Source organism: Semicossyphus pulcher, unplaced genomic scaffold (assembly GCF_022749685.1).
Source record: "Semicossyphus pulcher isolate SPU_LCO1_2020_fin unplaced genomic scaffold, fSemPul1.0.p SCAF_13, whole genome shotgun sequence".
Lineage (NCBI taxonomy): Eukaryota > Metazoa > Chordata > Actinopteri > Labriformes > Labridae > Semicossyphus > Semicossyphus pulcher.
In genome coordinates, this window is record NW_027211637.1 from 9,904,526 (window position 1) to 9,924,981 (window position 20,456).

At 40.8% G+C, this 20,456-nt stretch overlaps 1 protein-coding gene across 1 annotated transcript; it reads left to right on the forward strand.

Moving 5' to 3' along the window:
• The first annotated feature begins 2,050 nt into the window (after window positions 1-2,050).
• On the forward strand, window positions 2,051-6,903 carry LOC138589200 (galactose-specific lectin nattectin-like). Its single transcript, XM_069659395.1, has 7 exons — window positions 2,051-2,116; window positions 2,322-2,337; window positions 2,705-2,802; window positions 3,019-3,153; window positions 3,285-3,396; window positions 6,613-6,683; window positions 6,784-6,903. Exons 1-7 carry the CDS (start codon window positions 2,051-2,053, stop codon window positions 6,901-6,903), a joined length of 618 nt encoding a protein of 205 aa, XP_069515496.1.
• Window positions 6,904-20,456: the final 13,553 nt, after the last annotated feature.

Sequence of the window (20,456 nt, forward strand, 5' to 3'; positions counted from 1 at the left end):
CTGAGCTCCTGTGTTAAGGGAGGAGATTCACTCTCTTTCGGGAAAACAGGATATAAGCCGGGTGCCCATCAGCGAAGCTCAGAGCAAATTTTACAGCCGTTTGTGGTGCCATAGAAGCGCTGAGGTCTCCGTCCTACTATGAACCTGCATGAGGTTACTAAACAATTACCTGAGGAAGGTCGAAATGTTAACATTACGTCAGGTAATACAGTCAGTTTGACCAGGGAACTGGTTCACTTCGTTTTATGAAGGGCGTACAGCGTAAGAGGCTGATGCGCAAAACTATGATCCCTCAGTAGGACCTTGTTCTGATTGTAGATGCATTGTGCGATGCGCCTTTTGAACCATTACAGACTGTGGACTTTGATACGCTTTAATATAGGACAGTGTTCTCAAAAAATGAGTGGGAGACATCCAGACACTCTTTAATCCTCCTTCATGTTTACAGTTTGCACTGGACAGATCTAAGGTGATACTGCGTCCTAACCCCGCTTAAATCACTAAAGTACCTGTCCTATTATACAGGGCATTAACTTTTGAGCTGTCTTCCTTTTCTCCACCCCTGTTGGCATCAACCGCAACAGCGTCTCCATAATTTATGCCCAGTACATGCTACTTGTGTACAAAGCTTTAAATGGCTTTGCTTCTCAGTATATGACAGACATGTTAATCAGCTTCAAACCAGCTAGAACTCTTAGGTCCACAGGCAGTGATCTTTTGACCATCCCATGTTCAAACTCCAAAGCAGGGAAGGCTGCTTTCAGAAAAGAGAAACTGATGTAACCCTGTGACTAACTTTGGCTTGCATAGAGGATTTATTATTAACATGTGCAAACTAAGATCGATCTGATAAATAGGATTTAAACAAACTTAATGGGGTTTCTGTAAAGCCAATTCATTGTTCTAGTCTCTGTAACAGGATGTGATGGTCAACTGGGGTTTATGGTTTAGGTTTCTATTAGTTTCATAGAGCTGTTTCCAAGGTTCCTGTGTAGTGAATCTGTACCTGTTATGGGCAGGAGGTTACACATTTTGTCAGTAATATGTAGAATTGAATCATTAAAGAAGTTCATGAGTCGTTACTCCTGAGAGCTATAGGAATACATGGCACAACTATGACTCGATGCAGCAAATAGACCTTGCTTGCTTGCCTGTTAACTTCAAAAATGCTTAGATCAGCGCACGACCCTCAGAACTCTGCCTCTTTTATTACGCTTCATTACAAGTCTCTGAACCAAATTTATGTCAGATACTCTACAAAATGACTAAATGGGAGTCATATTCAATATTTTTTGTGTCCTTGTCATTACAGATTTTACTTTCAGATATGCGAGAAAAAAACCCAATTATAATTAAGAAAAAAAGTAATGATGAGCCTCATATGTTACACATCTGTTATAAGATGAAAAAAATGAAAATATAGTTTCAATATGGTTGAAATAACTAAGTTAATTATTGTTTGAAGGGAAAAAAATGGAAGACTTACACACACACACACACACACACCATACATAAGCCCACTGTCAAGCTCCGAGCAAAGTGTTAAGAGTAAATGTTTGAAAAAAAAAAGCCCCTAAAACTCGTGTATATATACTTTATTACACTGTTTAAAGAGAACACTGTTTTTCTTGAAGTCTGTGCCAAAAGATATTTAACAATTCATTATAATAATTAAACAATACTCTGCTATAAGAAAAAAGACGTGCTACAGGTTCCTAAGTCAAAGGCCTCGCAGAAAGATATATAAAGCCTCAGTTTATTTTCACATGACATTCTGCGACTGTACCTGTCACTGCTGATAGTGCAATCTCATTTGATCATCACTGCAAGGTAAGGTTTCAACTATTGCCTATCATCTTAGCATTAGCTGTCTTGATGCAGATAAAAAGATTCTCGATGTGTTCATAAAACGCTGAGGGTTTCATCCGGTGATGTCACCAATTAGAACTGCTTCTGAAACTGTTATCTCTGTTTTTAAATTGAACCCCACATTAGGACAATGTAAAAACTATATCTGTTGCAGTTACCTCTCTAATATATCTTTACACAGATGGCATCCGGCCTTTATTTCATCGCATTTGTCTGCTTGAGTAGTGGACTGTGGATTGGGGCAGATGTAAGTATAACTTACAGTATACTAATTTTTATAACTCTTATTGTTTTCTTTTTAAGTTAAACAATTAAAATTAAATACATTTAAAAACAGAATCTGTGATTGGCAAAAAAAAGTCATCATTCAGTCAATGCACAATGAACTTGAGTCAAAGGAAGCCAAGTTTAGGTTGAGATCAGTTCTAATAATGTTCTCTTTATGTTCACAGGGCAAACAAGATCTAGGTTGGTATTTTCCAGAATTATAAAGACTTCAACTACAGTCACACCATTCCAGACTTACTGTATTTGAAGTTCATGAGTTTTCAATGAATACTTTGTAAAGACTTCTTGCTTCTGTGTATTAGGTTGGCCACGATGATTCTCATTAGCAGGAGGCACATTTCCAGTTTAACTAATCTGATACAAATGATGTCATTCCTTGCTGTTTTTCACTAATGCCACTTGTGTGATGCTGAAGTATCCCTCCACTGCGGATCAGCAATAAAAAAATATGGGATATACATAATTTGAGGATACACTCTTGGTTTGACTCTTGACTTTGATATTGGACACAGAAAATCATGAGTACCTCTCATCTCTATTTATGTAGATGAATGTTGCTGTAAGAAATGCCCTCCTGGATTGACTAAGATTGGTAACAACTGTTACTTGTACCAGTCTGCAGCAAAGGACTGGACTGATGCAGAGGTACTTTTTGAAACAATATCAGCATAACTGCCACACTGTAAGTCTTAGCATGTGCTTACAAACAGCTTGCTCTTTCAACAATCATTGAGTATAAGTCCTTAATCATTTCTTGTCACATTATCACTTTGTCTCTCCACTGTTTTTAATTTCTTCCATTTCCCCTAACCAACCAGTCTATATATTCCTTTTCATGATTACCTTTGACTTCCTCACTAGGTTTCTTGCGTATCTGTTGGTGGGAATCTGGCTTCAGTGCATAACAAAGTGCAGTATGACGGCATTAGAAGTTTGATAAAAAAGGCCACTGGCAAAGATGCACGAACTTGGATTGGAGGCAGTGATTCGATGAAGGTGAGTCATATAATGACTAACAGGATCTGATTTCACTATCCCTATTACCTACCATATCATTATTGAATGACAGGATTAATTTTTTCAGCTGAAAAGTAAATTTTAATTTTTGCTATTGTTTTTTTTCTCAGGAGGGTGTGTGGCTGTGGAGTGATGGTTCCAAATTTGCGTTCAAGTTCTGGGGACCTCATGAGCCCAACAATGCTCAAAAAAAAGAACATTGTTTGGAGTTAAACTTCAAGGGTACCCACTGATTTTCTATTTTCCTGTAATTGTGATTTTTTTTTTTTTCAGGGGCAGCTAAAAAATCAGATTTAGTTCTTAAATTATCTAATAACCTTTTGTAACCTTAATGGTTTTTGAATAATGTTGTTTTAGTTCATACATTTGATTGAGTTTTAACACATTTGTAACTTTTGAGAATTGTTGGCCATTTTTAACTATTCTCCGACACTATATTGCCTCAACAATTAATCCAAAAAATGTATTAGATTATTTGACAGTAAGTTAATAACTATTTGCATCCCTAATTGTTGTTTCTTTTAAATCCAAGGTTCCCCCAATGACTTACAGTGCACCTACAAGCTGGGTTCTGTTTGTGGCAAGCCACTGTGAAGATCCCCGCCATTTGACGTCACTTCGGTCATGAGGATGTCACACTGGTGATGTCTTTTCCACCAGGAGGTCAGGCCTTGATGACATCACTGCAATCAGAAGTATCAACAGTTCTGTTTGATATATACTGAATCAATAAACTGATATATACTGATCAGTAATTTGTCTCATCAGATTTTATACCAATCTTCATATTAACCTCAACAAATTATCCACGTAGTCCATTGTATCTCACAGTCCATACTTGGCTTGTTTCAGAATCGAATGGCTTTATAAAACCGTTTGAAACAGATTGTGATGCATCATTTGGATTTAAACTTCTTTACATTGTGGTAAATTTCAACAGTTCTCTTCTGACGTTACTCTTAACAATAATCAAATGACTCTAGCTACAGCTACCATAGTGTAAGCCTGAAGTTATTACTGCTCTTAATTAGACCTGTTTTCTGAGCTAACAGCACTAAGATTGTATCAATATAAATTGCTAGAAGATTATAAAGGTAATAAACTATGTTGAGACATCCCAAAAAATTCAGTTATGAACTAGATCTGGGTCCTAACTTCAGACCAGGGCAGGCAAAATTAATACATTTGACTTGATCAAAACAGAAAGCGATTGTTCTGTTAAAAAACACATTGATAGTCATCTGTGATGAAATCACAAATTCGACAAACAAAAAACAAGAAACTCCAGGGTGAAAGACATTAAATGTTAGAGACATATCTTTATTCACAGTATTCATCTATGAAGAAAAATGTTGAGAAATGTAGTTATCCTTTCTCCTTTTGTGTGGAGGAATATTCCGATTAAGATTCAGACAACTTTATTTATCCCAAAAGGGCAATTCTTTACAGTCCACCCAGACCATACATACATTCATAACAGCAGCATCAGGAGTATGCCAGAGACAATAAGTAGACTAAATAAATTCAGTACATAGTCAGAGGTGCAAGCTGGCATTCTCATGTTGCCCCATGCCTGATGACTCACACAAGGGCCGGACAAAAATAAGTAAAAATCAAGATTCACACAGTAAAAAGATGAGGCATTCTTGGATGGATTGCACATGAATGTCTAGGCTTACAGCCCTGGAGAACAGGCAGGTGTTAAAGCCCTACTGTAGGCTTTACACGTGTATAGAACAACAACAAGGAATAACACCAAAAACTGCAGTCCCCTCCTCTGAGGGGCCACAAGAGGCGATACCCAACTTTGCAGGAAAAAATGTTTTTAACACAAAATAGATACAAATCACCCATTTAAATATTATTGAGGCATAAAGTTATGCATCATTAGGGGTCATTATAAGGAACAGGTAGCTGTCAGCTAGGTGTCACCTCAGCTAATTCAGTCACTAAAGAGTGAGAACTTTAAAATGTTGGTTGATGCATCAGAACTAACAATTTAATGATGACGTTAAGTCAGTAATGATCAAATGAGAACATTTGGTTGATTCTTTTTAACATTTTGCTGTTACTACACTTTTACTGAAGAGTTCTAATATTAGAACTCTTTTCATCAAGGTATAAAAAACACAAAATACTTTAGGGACGTCAGGGATTTTCAGGACCACAACCACCCAAATAACTGCAAGGCCCAAAATTATGAACTGGTACTGAAAAACGAATGTACGTGTTACACCAGAAAGAGGGATGAGTGAAAGTCAGAAGATGTGCAATATTTATAGTTTACCTGTTTTACAGACTCAGAACTAGAGCATAAATGTGAACAGTTTATTTATGTTCTTTAATAACCATCAGTATCAGAAGGTAGGTCTAACCTGTGCTGTGGAGTGATGCTTCTCTGCACGTTGGCTACAGTTCATTGTTATGCAGATGACACTTGATTATACTTATCAATGAAGCTAGATAAAACAAGTCAGTTAACTTAACTCGAAGCATGCCTTAAAGACCTAAAGACCAGCAATTTTCTGCTACTTCACTTAAACAAAACTGAAGTTCTTGTGCTTGGCCCCAAAAACTGTAGAGATATGTTAGCCTGGCATCCAGGAGTTCTATGTGATTATGATAAGTCCTTTACCTCCCACATAAAACATATACCCAGGTAATCCTTTTTTCACCTAAGCAACTCAAATGTTGCAGAAAAACGAGTCAACGCATTCGTCACTTTCAGGTTGGATTATTGCAATTTCCCATTGTCAGTCTGCTCTAATAAGTCTCCAAAGAGTCTTCAGTTGGTCCAAAAAGCTGCACCATGACAAGAACATTTCTGATACTGCTGCTAGCCTGTGGGTTTGCTCTTCTGTCAGTATATATTTATGATGATTGTTCCCTATATTTAACCAGGGTGTTTTAGGAAAATTCAGCCGTATCATCTTAGTTAAATAGTGAGAGGTTTGTTTGAAGAATGTGTCAGGACTGTGTTTTTCCACATAATCTGCATTACCAGAATCCATACATCGTCATGATTTGATATCGTCATATGTGAGAATTAAAATCTTCTCAGACCAGCTGTATCAAGCAGATCAAGTCTGGGAAGTTGGGGTTATCTCAGCCAAACACCAGTAAATATTAGGGATGCACTTTATCAGCTCATCCTGAATACACATTCTGAAACCTTCACTTGGGGTATGTGCCAATACTGACTACTGATCAATTACCAGTGCTCTCTAGTCCAAATTTAGGAACCACATGTCTCCTTGTGTGGAACCTAATGGGATTATTTTTATGCAGTCACACTTTGTAACAGCAAATCAACAACTAGTCTATTTTTGCTAATAGACTATTAATACTTGTAGGCAATACTGATTGTGGATTTTATCGTCACCATCGAAATTGCATAGCTCAATATGAGGATGAGCTTTCTTTTGCCCCTTCGGGCAGCCTCTAAGGGGAGGATGCCAAAGTTGCATGTGGAGGAGATGAAGAGCCTTCCCAGGCTCTCGGAGCTGGAGGTACTTCTACCGAGACCGACAGCACAGCAACAGCTTCCAGTGGAGAGACACAATTTAGCAGTTTTCCCAAACTTTGTGTATGAGCTCTCATGGCCCTCAGCATCCCCTCGACCCCACTGTCACTGCTGTATACCAGGTTCTTGGACTTGGAGGGTATGGAGGCTGTGAATTAGCTAATATTCCTCCAATGGATGAGACACTGGCAGCCCACAAAGCCTAACACCATGAGCAGGAATCCCACTGTTCCCGGGAGGAATTGCAGGTTTTTCACCTCTCAACTTGAGAAAATATACTACACTCAAAGGCTGGCAAAGAATCACTCTCATTCACATTCATTCTGGCAAAGAATGAGAATCCCACCAAGTTGCTGGGTGTGGCTCATAGGATGGTGGATTTTTATCCTCCTGCTCTCCAGTTCAGTGGCTATCAATCAATCAATCAATCAATCAAATTCAATTTGAATAGCGCCAAATCATAACCAAAGTTATCTCAAGACACTTTACAAAAGAGCAGGGGGGTATACTATGAAGCAGGATTTGTGGTTATCGTTTTCAGGACTACGAAGGTGGTTCACTTCTTACTGGGGGAGATCACCATGATAACTTATGCTGAACACCCAACCTGCTCCAGAGCAGGTTATGTCCGAGATCAGAGATTAACCTGAACTACAGACCACCTACTGACCAATCAGGTCTCTTGATTCAGGAGCTCTGTGAGCAGATCGTGAGAGGGAAGAGGGAGAGAGACCGGTAAAACAGTTCCACTTTACCATTGGAGTTTTTAAAATATATTCATGAAAGATATTCATTGTGCTTTACTGATGTAGATCTACAACGGAGACTGATAAAAATACTGAAGCCTGAAGTACTTCTGTACTCATAAGATATCAAAGTAAGCATTTGAACAGCTTGAAGTTGTGGTTTTATAGGCTATTTATTTTATATTTTCTTCATGGGTCTGTTTGATAGGCTACAGCTGAGAGAATAAGGTCTAAATCTGCCACTGATAAAAATACATCTGTGCAACATATTAATCTCATGTAACATACAAGTGTTATAATAAATATGTCATGCTCTCATGATGGAGCAGTACTATTATTATATTTGCACATTTACACAGTTTGCGTTTTTTCGCTATTTGTCCTTCCTGCAGTCAGCAGCTGAAGCTGAGAGGATTTTAGTCTGGATTATGTGTATTTCTTATTATCTTTCTGAAATCATAGTTTGCTCTGAGTTTGTAAAATATGCCGATCAGCTGACGGCAGACTTGCCCGTGTTTAGATTGGTCATTTCATTCACATGTGAATGCGCTTATAGCAACCCTGGGTTGACTTATGGTGTTGATAACCAGCGTCGTGTGACAGTTTAGCGCGATCTACTTTGTCAGGTTAATTGAAGCCAGACCAGGAAAAGAGACCCTGGGTATGTTGAACTCACTTCGTAGTATACCCCCCAGGGGTCCGTTTCACAAAGAAGGTTCAACAAACTCTGAGTCTAACCCTGAACTCTGAGTTGATCTACTCTGAGATAGGAAACTCTGAGTTTTCGGTTCCAGAACAGCTGATCAGAGTTAGTTCAATCAACTCTGAGTAGGTTCAGCCAGAGTTAAGTACGTGCACGCTGACTGTAAAAAGCCAGCATTAATGGAGCCCCAACACCACGATTCACCATGGCAACGGTACACAAAAAGAGGTCCTCCTACGTCACACCAGTGGAGCTCGAAATCCTCATGCGGACGTTCAGCGAATACGAGCATGTTTTTAGAAAAATAAAGTAACACGGCTGCAGCTGCAGAAGAGAGAGAAGCGGCGTGGGAAGAAACTAATGCTCGAGTAAATTTGCAAGTTTGAACTGGCCTGTTTATTTAATACTTAATCAAAACCGGAAGCTAAAATTTATATTAATTTAGGAGCAATCCAGCGGGAGAAAAACGTACATGGAAGCACTTCAATCATATTTTAAATATTAAACTAATGAAATATCATTCAGTGGCTGTTTTAATGTGCATCAGCTTTATCCCTAACATGATGCTGACTTCCCATACATTATAATTCATGTTGATTAAACTGAATGTGTTAGTTTAAAAAAAAAAAATCTGATAACTTACGGCATCTTATTTGAGTGCTCTCGGCAGTGGTGGTGGAAAATCTAAAAATGATGACTTTGACACAGACTTATCTTTTGATTTTTTTTATCATAATTATAAGAAGAGTTTTGCAAAGCGGTCAGAGCACAACAGAGACGCAACGTTTCTTCTTTTAATTCGGTAACCGCTCAAACACACGCGTGAGACGGGCTAAATGAATGAGGAATGAGGAAGTCGAATGAGGGTTTTATATTCTAGAGGGAGGAGACAGAGTGAAACTCTGAGTTTCCTGAAAAGAAAACCTGCTCGCGACCAGGTTAGGTTCATAGAGTCTGTTACTACGGTAACTGACCAAGAGCTTAAGTTACCTCTCTCTGTGAAACAGGCTAGAGTTACACCTCTTTCTCTGGTTTGAGTTACCTCCCTTTGTGAAACGGAAAACTCCGAGTTTCCCTCATTTCAGGATTAACAGACTCAGAGTTTTCAATAAACCTGCTTTGTGAAACGGACCCCAGATCTAGACCGTATTCTTTGTTATGTTATTTAAAAAGAGACCCAACATGTATTACCATGAGTAGCACTTAGCAACATTCGGCACATTGGCAAGGGAAAAATTCCTTTTAACAGGCATAAACCTCGAGCAGCACCAGACTCATGTGGAACAGCCATCTGCCTCGACTGGTTTGCCCGAAAAGAGGGATAGACAGAGATGCAGGATAGAGACAGACAAAGAGAGCAACAACAACAACAACAACAACAACAAAAGTACATACATACTTCTGGTTACAATGCCAATAATAATGATACAAAAGTGTAAAAATTAGCAAGAACAGCATGGTCATGATGAAAGACTGATAAAAATAAATTAGCAAGAACAGCATAGTCATGATGAAAGGCTGATAATATTAATGAATTAGCAAGAACAGCATAGTCATGATGAAAGACTGATGATAATAAATTAGCAAGAACAGCATAGTCATGATGAAAGGCTGAGCTAGCAAGAGAAGCATAGTAATGATCGTTCTCCCGTACCCACTCCCTTTCCGTGGCACACAGCACAGAAGGGACCCTTCCTGGAGGACCACTCTCACCGGCCACTGAGGCCTACACCAGAACCGTGGCCCCAGTCCCAGCCAAAACAGTCCACATGGACTAAACTCTGTTTTGTCCCGAAACAGGCGACTGGCGGTTCTCCACAGTGAGAGGAAGGAAGCAGTAGTCTGCCTAACTTGTCTGCTCCCTGGGGCACTCACTGTCCCCCTTCACTGGCTCTCGACTCACAGAGGCATTGTAATGTCAAAAGTACATCCATCCTGCATCCCAGTGTTATGGGAGTAGATTCACTGTCTGTCGGGAAAACAGGCTATAAGCGGGGTGCCCATCAAGCCAAGCTCAGAGCAGATTTTACAGCTGGTGTCAGTTTGACCAGGGGACTGGTTCACTTTGTTTTTTGAAGGGCGTACAGTGTAAGAGGCCGATGTGCTAAGCCATGATCCCTCAATGGGACCTAGTTCTGGTTGTAGATGCATTGTGCGATGCGCCTTTTGAGCCAGACTGTGGACTTTGATATCCTTTAATATAAGACAGTGTTCTTGTTGGCTTTAAAAAATCTGCTTACATCCCTAAAGTACCTGTCTTATTATACAGGGCATTAACTTTTGAGCTGTCTTCCTTTTCTCCACCCCTGTTTGCATCAACCACAACAGCATCTGCATAATTTATGCACAGTACATGTTACTTGCACAAATCTTTAAATTGCTTTGCTCCTCAGTATATGACCTGTCTGTCATATGCTGAGGTCTTAGGTCCACAGGCAGTGATCTTTTGACCATCCCATGTTCAAACTCCAAAGCAAGGGAGGCTGCTTTCAGTATTTATACCCCAAGACGATGGAACGCCTGCCTGAGGACCTAAGAGGGGCCCCAACACTTAACACTGTTAGATTAAAAATCTTACTTTTTTCATCAGTTTATGGCAAAACATTTTAGTGTGTGTGTGTGCATGTGTGGTGTGAGTGTTGCTATTTTGATATTTGTCTTTTTATTTATTGCATTTTGTTCTGCGCAATGTTCCAGAGGGGTAATAGGACACTATGAGCTCTTTAAGATATGATGGTGCCTGACCATTAATAGCCTTTTAGGTTAGAAAGGGGTTTTTAAATTCTATTCTAGATTTTATGGGAAGCCAATGCAGAGAAGCTTATAGTCAATCTCTGTTCCTAGTTCTTGTCAATACACGTACTGCAGCATTTTGGACCATCTGAAGAGTCTTTAAAGACTAATTAGAGTAGCCTAATAAGAAGAAATGCAATATTCCAACGTAGAAGTAACAAATACTTGGCTATGTTTTGCATGACGAGTTTTTCCTACATTGTAGCTGAAAAAAGGCTGTCTTTGAAATTTGTTTTATGTGGGAGTTGAACCTGATTATAGAAAACTCCCAGATTCCTTATGGTGGTGCTGGATTCCAAGATGATGCTGTCAAGGGTATTCAATGGTCCGTGAGCGTATTGCGTCAGGTAAGCGTATTGCGTCATTGCGTCATTTCCTGTTTTCTCGCTGCTACTGTGTTGTTCTATGCTGTTTGTAGCTGCTGCTAGAGCTCGAGCTAAATCGATTAATCTGCTGTAATTATCATCACTGTGGTTATTCAGCTGCTGTGTACTTAAACAGACACTAGTTTTCATCAAGCACTCTCGTTGTTGCATTCGCGTCATATCTGCTAAACCCTTAACTTTATACTCGCTTAGCCGTTAGCTTAGCAGCTAGCTTAATCAATTGAAATGTCTTCTCCTTCTCCCTCCTGCTCTCCTGATCTGCCCTGTTCGGTGTGTCAGATGTTTAGCTCTACCTCGACCTCCTTTACGGATAAGGGTACTTGTATGAAATGTAGTATTTTTGGAGCTATGGAGGCGAGGATCACGGAATTAGAGACGCAGCTCCGCACCTTGGAAAACCAAGCATCGCTAGCTGCTGTAATCAGCAGCAAGCCCCCAGGGCCAGTAGCCGGTGCGGGCCGACCTAGCGTAGCTTCTCCCCTGGCAACTCCCGAGCAGCCGGGATGCAGTGGCTGGGTTACTCTCAGAGGGAAGCATAGCCGCAAGACGAAGCACACGGTTCACCACCAACCACTTCACGTTTCGAACAAGTTTTCCCCACTCAGCGACACACCCGCTGAGAAACCAACTCTGGTTATTGGCAGCTCCATAGTCAGAAACGTGAAGTTAGCGAAGCCAGCGGCCATAGTGAAATGTATTCCTGGGGCCAGAGCGGGCGACATCGAGTCAAATTTAAAACTGCTGACAAAGGATAATCGTAAATTTGATAAGATTGTAATTCATGTCGGCGTTAATGACTCCCGGTTACGTCAATCGGAAGTCACTAAAATTAATGTTGAGTCGGTGTGTGCATTTGCAAAGACGATGTCGGACTCCGTAGTTTTCTCTGGACCCCTGCCCAATCTGACGAGTGATGACATGTATAGCCGCATGTCATCATTCAACCGCTGGCTGTCGAGGTGGTGCCCAGCAAACGATGTGGGCTTCATAGATAACTGGCAGACATTCTGGGGAAAGCCTGGTCTTATCGGAAGAGACGGCATTCATCCCACTTTGGATGGTGCAGCTCTTTTGTCTCGTAATATGGCTAAGTTTGTTAGTCGTAAAACCTGACAAACCAGAGTTGAGACCAGGAGGCAGAGCTGTAGTCCTACACACTCCTCTGAGCTTCCCTGTGAGCAGTTTCCCAGCCACAATGCTAATGTTATAGAGACTGTGTCTGCCCCCCAACTCAGGCCTTTTATTACAGTTAATTCAAACTCAAATAAAAAAGGAGTAAATCAAAAAAAATTAATAAAAATTAAAACAACAACCAAAGTTATGCCAAAAAATATGAGAATTAAATGTGGTCTGTTAAATATCAGATCCCTGTCATCTAAAGCTCTATTAGTGAACAATCTGATATCAGATTATCATATTGATTTACTCTCTTTAACTGAGACTTGGCTGTGTCAGGAAGAATATGTCAGCTTAAATGAATCCACTCCTCCCAGTCATCTTAATACTCATATTCCTCGAGACACTGGTCGAGGTGGTGGAGTGGCAGCTATCTTCAGTTCTAGTCTTCTAATCAACCCTAGACCAAAACTTAGTTTCAGCTCTTTTGAAAGCCTTGTTCTGAGTTTTTCACACCCAGCTTGGAAAACTTTACAGCCTGTTTTATTTGTGATAGAATACCGCCCTCCTGGCGCATACTCTGATTTTCTAACTGAATTCTCAGAGTTTTTATCAGATTTAGTCCTGAGTTCAGATAAAATAATTATTGTAGGGGACTTCAATATTCATGTAGATGTTGACAATGATAGTCTTAGCATGGCATTTATGTCCCTTTTGGACTCTATTGGTTTCACTCAAAATGTAAACCAGCCTACTCACCGCTTTAACCACACCCTCGACCTTGTTCTAGCTTATGGCCTTGAAACCGAAAACTTAATTGTCTTCCCACAAAATCCTCTTTTATCAGATCACTAGTTAGTAACATTCGATGTCCTATTAACCGACTACTCTCCAGTTAACAAAAATGTACTCACAAGATGTTTGTCTGATAGGACTGTAGCTAAATTTAAGGAAACAATTCCAGCTGCTTTTAATTCTTTACCACATCTGTTTATTACAGAAAGCTCTTATGCTAATGTTAGTCCCTCTCAGCTTGATCAGTTTGTTGATAGTACTGCAGGTTTGCTGAGAAGTACTCTAGACTCGATTGCCCCCTTAAAAAAGAAGATTATTAAACGACAGAGGCTAGCTCCATGGTATGACTCAGAAACTCGTAACTTGAAGCAAATGTCGCGTAAATTTGAAAGAATGTGGCGATCCACCAAAACAGAAGAGTCTCGTTTACTCTGGCAAAATAGTCTTAATAAATACAGGAAGGCCCTACGGCATGCTCGAGGTGTCTACTACTCCTCCCACATAGAAGAACATAAAAACAATCCCAGGTACCTTTTCAGCACTGTAGCCAGGCTGACAGAGAGTCACAGCTCCACTGAGCCAAGTATTCCTATAGGCCTCAGCAGTGATGATTTCATGAGCTTCTTTAATGACAAAATCCTAAAGATAAGAGACAAAATTTGTAACCTCCTGCCGTTAACTGGTGCAGATGTATCTTTGGAAACTGCTCAAAAACCTGATGTTTACCTTGACTGTTTTTCTCCAATTGACCTTCCTGAGCTAAATTCTCTGATATCTTCGTCTAAACCATCAACCTGTCTTTTAGACCCGATTCCAAGCAAGCTGCTTAAGGAAGTCTTTCCCTCAATTAGCACTTCTTTACTAGATATGATCAATATGTCTTTATCGACGGGCTATGTACCCCAGTCTTTTAAACTAGCTGTAATTAAGCCACTTCTTAAAAAGCCTACCCTAGATTCAGGCACCTTAGCTAACTATAGACCTATATCTAACCTTCCTTTTATCTCAAAGATCCTTGAGAAAGCAGTCGCTAATCAATTATGTGACTTTCTTCATAACAACAGTTTATTTGAGGACTTTCAGTCAGGATTTAGAGTCCACCACAGCACTGAGACAGCCCTTGTGCGAGTTTCAAATTATCTACTTACTGCTTCAGACAGAGGACTTCTCTCTGTACTCGTCCTGTTAGATCTTAGTGCCGTTTTCGACACGATAGACCATCACATCCTGTTACAGAGATTAGAACATTTAATTGGCATTACAGGATCTGCACTAAGTTGGTTTAAATCTTATCTATCAGATCGATCTCAGTTTGTTAATGTTCATGATGTGTCCTCTATGCAAACCAAAGTTAGTCATGGAGTTCCACAAGGTTCTGTGCTCGGACCGATTCTTTTTACCTTATATATGCTTCCTCTGGGTAATATCATGAGGAAACACTCCATTAATTTTCATTGTTATGCAGATGATACTCAGTTATACTTATCTATGAAGCCAGACGAAACCAATCAGCTATCTAAACTAGAAGCATGCCTTAAGGACATAAAGATCTGGATGACTAGAAACTTTCTGCTACTTAATTCAGACAAAACTGAAGTTATTGTGCTCGGCCCAAAACACCTTAGAGACTCTTTCTCTAATGATATAGCTGCCCTAGATGGCATCAGCCTGGCATCCAGCACTACTGTTAGGAATCTGGGAGTTCTATTTGATCAGGATATGTCCTTCATCTCCCACATAAAACAAATATTAAGGACAGCCTTCTTTCATCTTCGCAACATAGCAAAAATCAGACACATCTTGTCTCAAAACGATGCAGAAAAACTAGTCCATGCATTCGTTACTTCCAGGTTGGATTATTGTAACTCGTTACTATCAGGCTGCCCTAATAAGTCACTAAAAACTCTGCAGCTGGTACAAAATGCTGCAGCACGTGTGCTGACAAGAACTAGGAAGAGAGATCACATCTCTCCTGTATTAGCCTCTCTGCACTGGCTTCCTGTAAAATCTAGAATAGAATTTAAAATCCTTCTTCTTACTTACAAAGCTCTTAATGGTCAGGCACCATCATATCTTAAAGAGCTCATAGTGCCATATTACCCCTCTAGAACATTGCGCTCCCAGGATGCAGGCCTGCTTGTGGTACCTAAAGTCTCTAAGAGTAGTGTTGGAGGTAGAGCCTTCAATTACCAGGCCCCCCTCCTCTGGAACAATCTACCAGTCAAGGTCCGGGAGGCAGACACCCTCTCTTCTTTTAAGAGTAGACTTAAAACTTTCCTGTTTGACAAAGCTTATAGCTAGGGCTGGCTCAGGCTTGGACTAGCCCATAGTTATGCTGCTATAGGTTTAGACTGCCGGGGGGATCTGACACACCAAGCTTCTCTCTCTCTCTCTCTCTGACTCTCTGACTCTCTCTCTCTCTCTGTCATATTAATGCAGCTCATTAACTCTGTATCTTCTGGTCCCATTAACATTACTAACCACATATCTTCCCGGGAGTTCTTGTGCTCCCTTGTCTTGAAGGTTCCTGAGGATCGTTGCTGCAGACCACCTGCTGCTGTGGACCTGCTCAACTGCAACAACTACTAACATCAGCCTTTCCCATAGTATCATTATTGTTGCTGCTAATGCTAATAGTAGACCTGTTGACTTCAACTGTTACAATTACGATTACCTCAGCCTTTATGATTACTATGCTGTTCTTGCTAATTAATTATTATCAGCATGTTATCATTACTATGCTTCTCTTGCTAATTTATTATTTGCTAATCTTTACACTAGTGTACCACTATTATTGGCATTGTAACCATAAGTATGTATTACCTGTTGTTATTAATGTAACAAGGACATATGTTGTTGTGGTAACGAGAACATATGTTGTTGTTGCTCTCTTTGCCTGTCTCTATCCTGCATCTCCTTCTATCCCATTTTTGGCCCATCCAGTCGAGGCAGATGGCTGTTCAACATGAGTCTGGTTCTGCTCGAGGTTTCTGCCTGTTAAAAGGAAGTTTTCCTTGCCAATGTGCCGAATGTTGCTCAGTGCTACTCCTGGGGTCCGTTTCACAAAGAAGGTTCAACAAACTCTGAGTCTAACCCTGGACTCTGAGTTGATCTACTCTGAGATAGGAAACTCTGAGTTTTCGGTTCCAGAACAGCTGATCAGAGTTAGTTCAATCAACTCTGAGTAGGTTCACCCAGAGTTAAGTGCGTGCACGCTGACTGTAAAAAGCCAGCATTAATGGAGCCCCGATACCACGATTCACCATGGCAACGGTACACAAAAAGAGGTCCTCCTACGTCACACCAGCGGAGCTCGAAATCCTCATGCGGATGTTCAGCGAATACGAGCATGTTTTTAGAAAAATAAAGTAACACGGCTGCAAGTTTGAACTGGTCTATTTATTTAATACTTAATCACGACCGGAAGCTAAAATTTATATTAATTTAGGAGCAATCCAGCGGGAGAAAAACGTAAATGGAAGCACTTCAATCATATTTTCAATATTAAACTAATGAAATATCATTCAGTGGCTGTTTTAATGTGCATCAGCTTTATCCCTAACATGATGATGACTTCACATACATCATAATTTATGTTTATTAAACTGAATTGTGTAAAAAAAAATTCCAATAACTTAGGCGTCTTATTTGAATGCTCTCGGCAGTGGTGGTGGAAAATCTAAAAATGATGACTTTGACACAGATTTGTCTTTTGATTTTTTTTATCATAAATATAAAAGACTTTTGCAAAGCGGTCAGAGCAGCACAGAGACGCAACGTTTCTTCTTTTAATCCGGTAACCGCTCAAACACACGCGTGAGACGGGCTGAATGAATGAGGAAGTCGAATGAGGGTTTTATATTCTAGAGGGAGGAGACAGAGCGAAACTCTGAGTTTCCTGAAGAAAACCTGCTCACGACCAGGTTAGGTTCATAGAGTCTGTTACTACAGTAACTGACCGAGAGCTTAAGTTACCTCTCTCTGTGAAACAGGCTAGAGTTACCCCTCTTTCTCTGGTTTGAGTTACCTCCCTTTGTGAAACGGAAAACTCAGAGTTTCCCTCATTTCAGGGTTAACAGACTCAGAGTTTTCAATAAACCTGCATTGTGAAACGGACCCCTGGTGATTCATGTTGGGCCTCTCTTTAACTAACATAACAAAGAGTATGGTCTGGACCTCCTGGCCCAGCCGGTGGATTCCCATCCTGGTTCTCCATCGGCGGTCCGGCCGACACCAGCCCCTGGTTCTGATCCTGGTGGTCGTCCATCGGGGGTCTGTCCGACACCTGCTCCTGGTTCCCCGTCGGCGGTCCGGCCGACACATGTCCTTCCTCCTGAGAGGCCTCCCCAGCCTGGTTGGGCCCCTGCCCGTCCTCCGGAGAGGCTCCCCCGGCCTGGTCGGCTCCCTGCCCATCCTCCGGAGAGGCCACCTGGTGTCCTGGTCGCCCTTCGGAGAGGCCCCCATCCACCTGGTGGCTGTCCTGGTCGCCCTCCGGAGATGCCCCGTCTGCCTGGTGGCCGTCTTGATCGCCCTTCGCAGAGGCCCCAATCCACCTGGTGGCTGTCCTGGTCGCCCTCCGGAGAGGCCCCGTCTGCCTGGTGGCCGTCTTGGTCGCCCTCCGGAGAGGCCCCGTCTGCCTGGTGGCCGTCCCGGTCGCCCTCCGGGGTGGCTCTGTCTGTCATGTACTTGTACTTTTACTTTCAATACTTAAGTACAAATAATATGAGAAAAATACTTAAAAATACTCAAGTAATATTTCTGGTTTGATATCTGTACTTTTACTTTTACTTTTACTCAAGTATGGCTTTCAGGTACTTCATCCACCACTGGTGTAGCGGCTCAAAGGACTAATAATTAATAACTAATAAATATCAAATTATGTAACAATAATCCATAACTCAAGATTTTGCATCATTATTACAGACATCGGTGTAAAAGCTGAAGGAGAGTGAGGGCACTCATCTTCGGCTCCTAGAAACGATTAGTTCATTACTAAATAACAGAATTTAGGTTTACCTTAAATTCAATGTTGGACGCCACCCAATTTTGACAAAACAGGGAAAACTTATAATTAGTTATTAATCAATTTAGGCTCGTGATCTCAGGGTTGCTACGAGGTTCTTGGCCATGGTGTACAGTGACTTTATCATTTCATACACACACAAATCACAGAATCAAGGTCTTTATAAATGAGATATTTATTAAACTACTGACTACATGATTAAACTACTAAATAGAAAATACATGAATGAATGAGGAATAAATAAGTGAGCACAATGAATAGGTTGCACAATGAACAATCTCTAAATAGGATTGACATTAAGTCAAGTCAAATCAGTGACAATATCTTTGGAGGTTTATCAACTGATTGAATGTATAAAACACCATTCGGCAGTGGAGAGTTTGAGGAGCATCATGGAAGACTGTGAAGCACTTTAATATTAGGTTTAACTATAATTTTGATTAAGAATCCTAGTTTAGGTCTAATGCTTATTGGTAATTTAGCATCAGTTGTCTGACATCAACACTTAACACTTGAAATAGTATTGTTCACCTGAAGATGGGCAGAGTGGCAGCAGCAGAAGTTCTTCCTGGCGGCCTCAGCATTTTGGGTCCCACGTTGCAGACTGCAGGCTTTGAGTCTGTGTCTCTCCATCTCTCTCAGCTGCAGCTGGAGCATCTCTTCATGTCCTTTGGCTGAGGGGGGTCATAATGGCAGCTTTGCCATATTCAGGTCTCTTCCGTTCAACGTCTTTGTCTCTAATGTCATTCATTATTAAAAAGCTTTACTCAATAATTGCAAGATTTGGCTCTCAGGCAAGTTCAGTGCAACTTAGGATTCAGGATTCAGGAGTCGCAGCAGGCGGCGTTTTCTGACCCAGCATTCCGCAGGGCAGCATCAAGGTGAGAACCAGAGGCGAAAGAGCACAAGCAGCAATAAGGGATCCTGGCTGGCAGGACTCAAAGTTCTAATTGTTTGCGAAATCAGAAGTTTTCTTCACGGGTTGGTTGAATGTCCCTTCCAACATGCTCGGTGTGGCTAGAATTCTGCAGTGGGCCTTGGGCCGCCAGACAGCAGGCTTTACCCCCCTCTCTCCGGACTTCGGCCATTAGGCCAGAGAGAGAGAGAATCACATCAGTACATCAGTCCTGGGGTCTCAGCAGAAGAGCCACAGCAGAAGCCTAGTCTTATCCCTTCTCCTTGGGTATTATCCTTTGTGATAGGGGTGTTTTGCATTGGCAGGAGCTGCTGACCACTCCCCATCATAAACCATCTGTTTAATCTTTCAGTTAAACTTCTTTAACAAACTTAATAACCATATTTGAAAGTTTTGCTCTCTCTCCTTTGAAATAAGACCAAATACTTAATATCACTCACCGAATAAAACTTCATCAATTGAAATAAAAGTATTAAACGATTTCAACAACCACATAGATGATGACCTTAGTTGTTAAGACAAATATGCATACCTGTACACATACATTTCATCTGTATGCATCTGTATACCCTTTTGTACACCAAGTGAGTAAAATAACTTTAATAGTCTTATCAATGCTCCCTCTACCACAGGAATGTGTCTTGTCCTGTGGCGTGCAGAGGTGCTCAGAGAGATCTTGCAGGCAGATAAATTCACACAATATACGAAACACAGGAAAGGCAACCATTGTCAATTAGTGTCCTAATCAACCAGTTCTTGTTGATTCACTTTGTTTTGTCTGAGCGTTGTTCAGTCCATAAGAAATAGTTTATTTGTTAATCCCTTGTTAGGGGGTCCATGGTATAAGAGGTAGAAGGGTTGTTACTGTTTAACCCCTTTGTCTTCTGAAAGGTCATTTCCTGAGGTGTCTGGGGACCTGGGATGTCACTGGGAAGCATCACTTTTGTCATCTTTATGACTTTGAGTGCAAAGCCCATGAGGAGGTGTCAGGATGTCTGCTCAAACATCCTCCCTAGGTTTATGCACTAATGTGCACATACATTCCTATCAGAGACTTTAGGAAACATGTTACAGAAATATAAGTCTAACACGATAATGTAAAATAATTGATGTAATAGAATACGTATTAATTAAGGTTTCGGCCTATAGATTTGGGAATTTTCTGTTTCTTGAACAACTGAAATTCAGAGAGTCACAGAACTGTAGTATCTGTAGGCAAAGGGGGGATGAGAGGGAGAGTGGGCAGATAGCCACTCATCCTCTCTGTACATTTAGAATCAA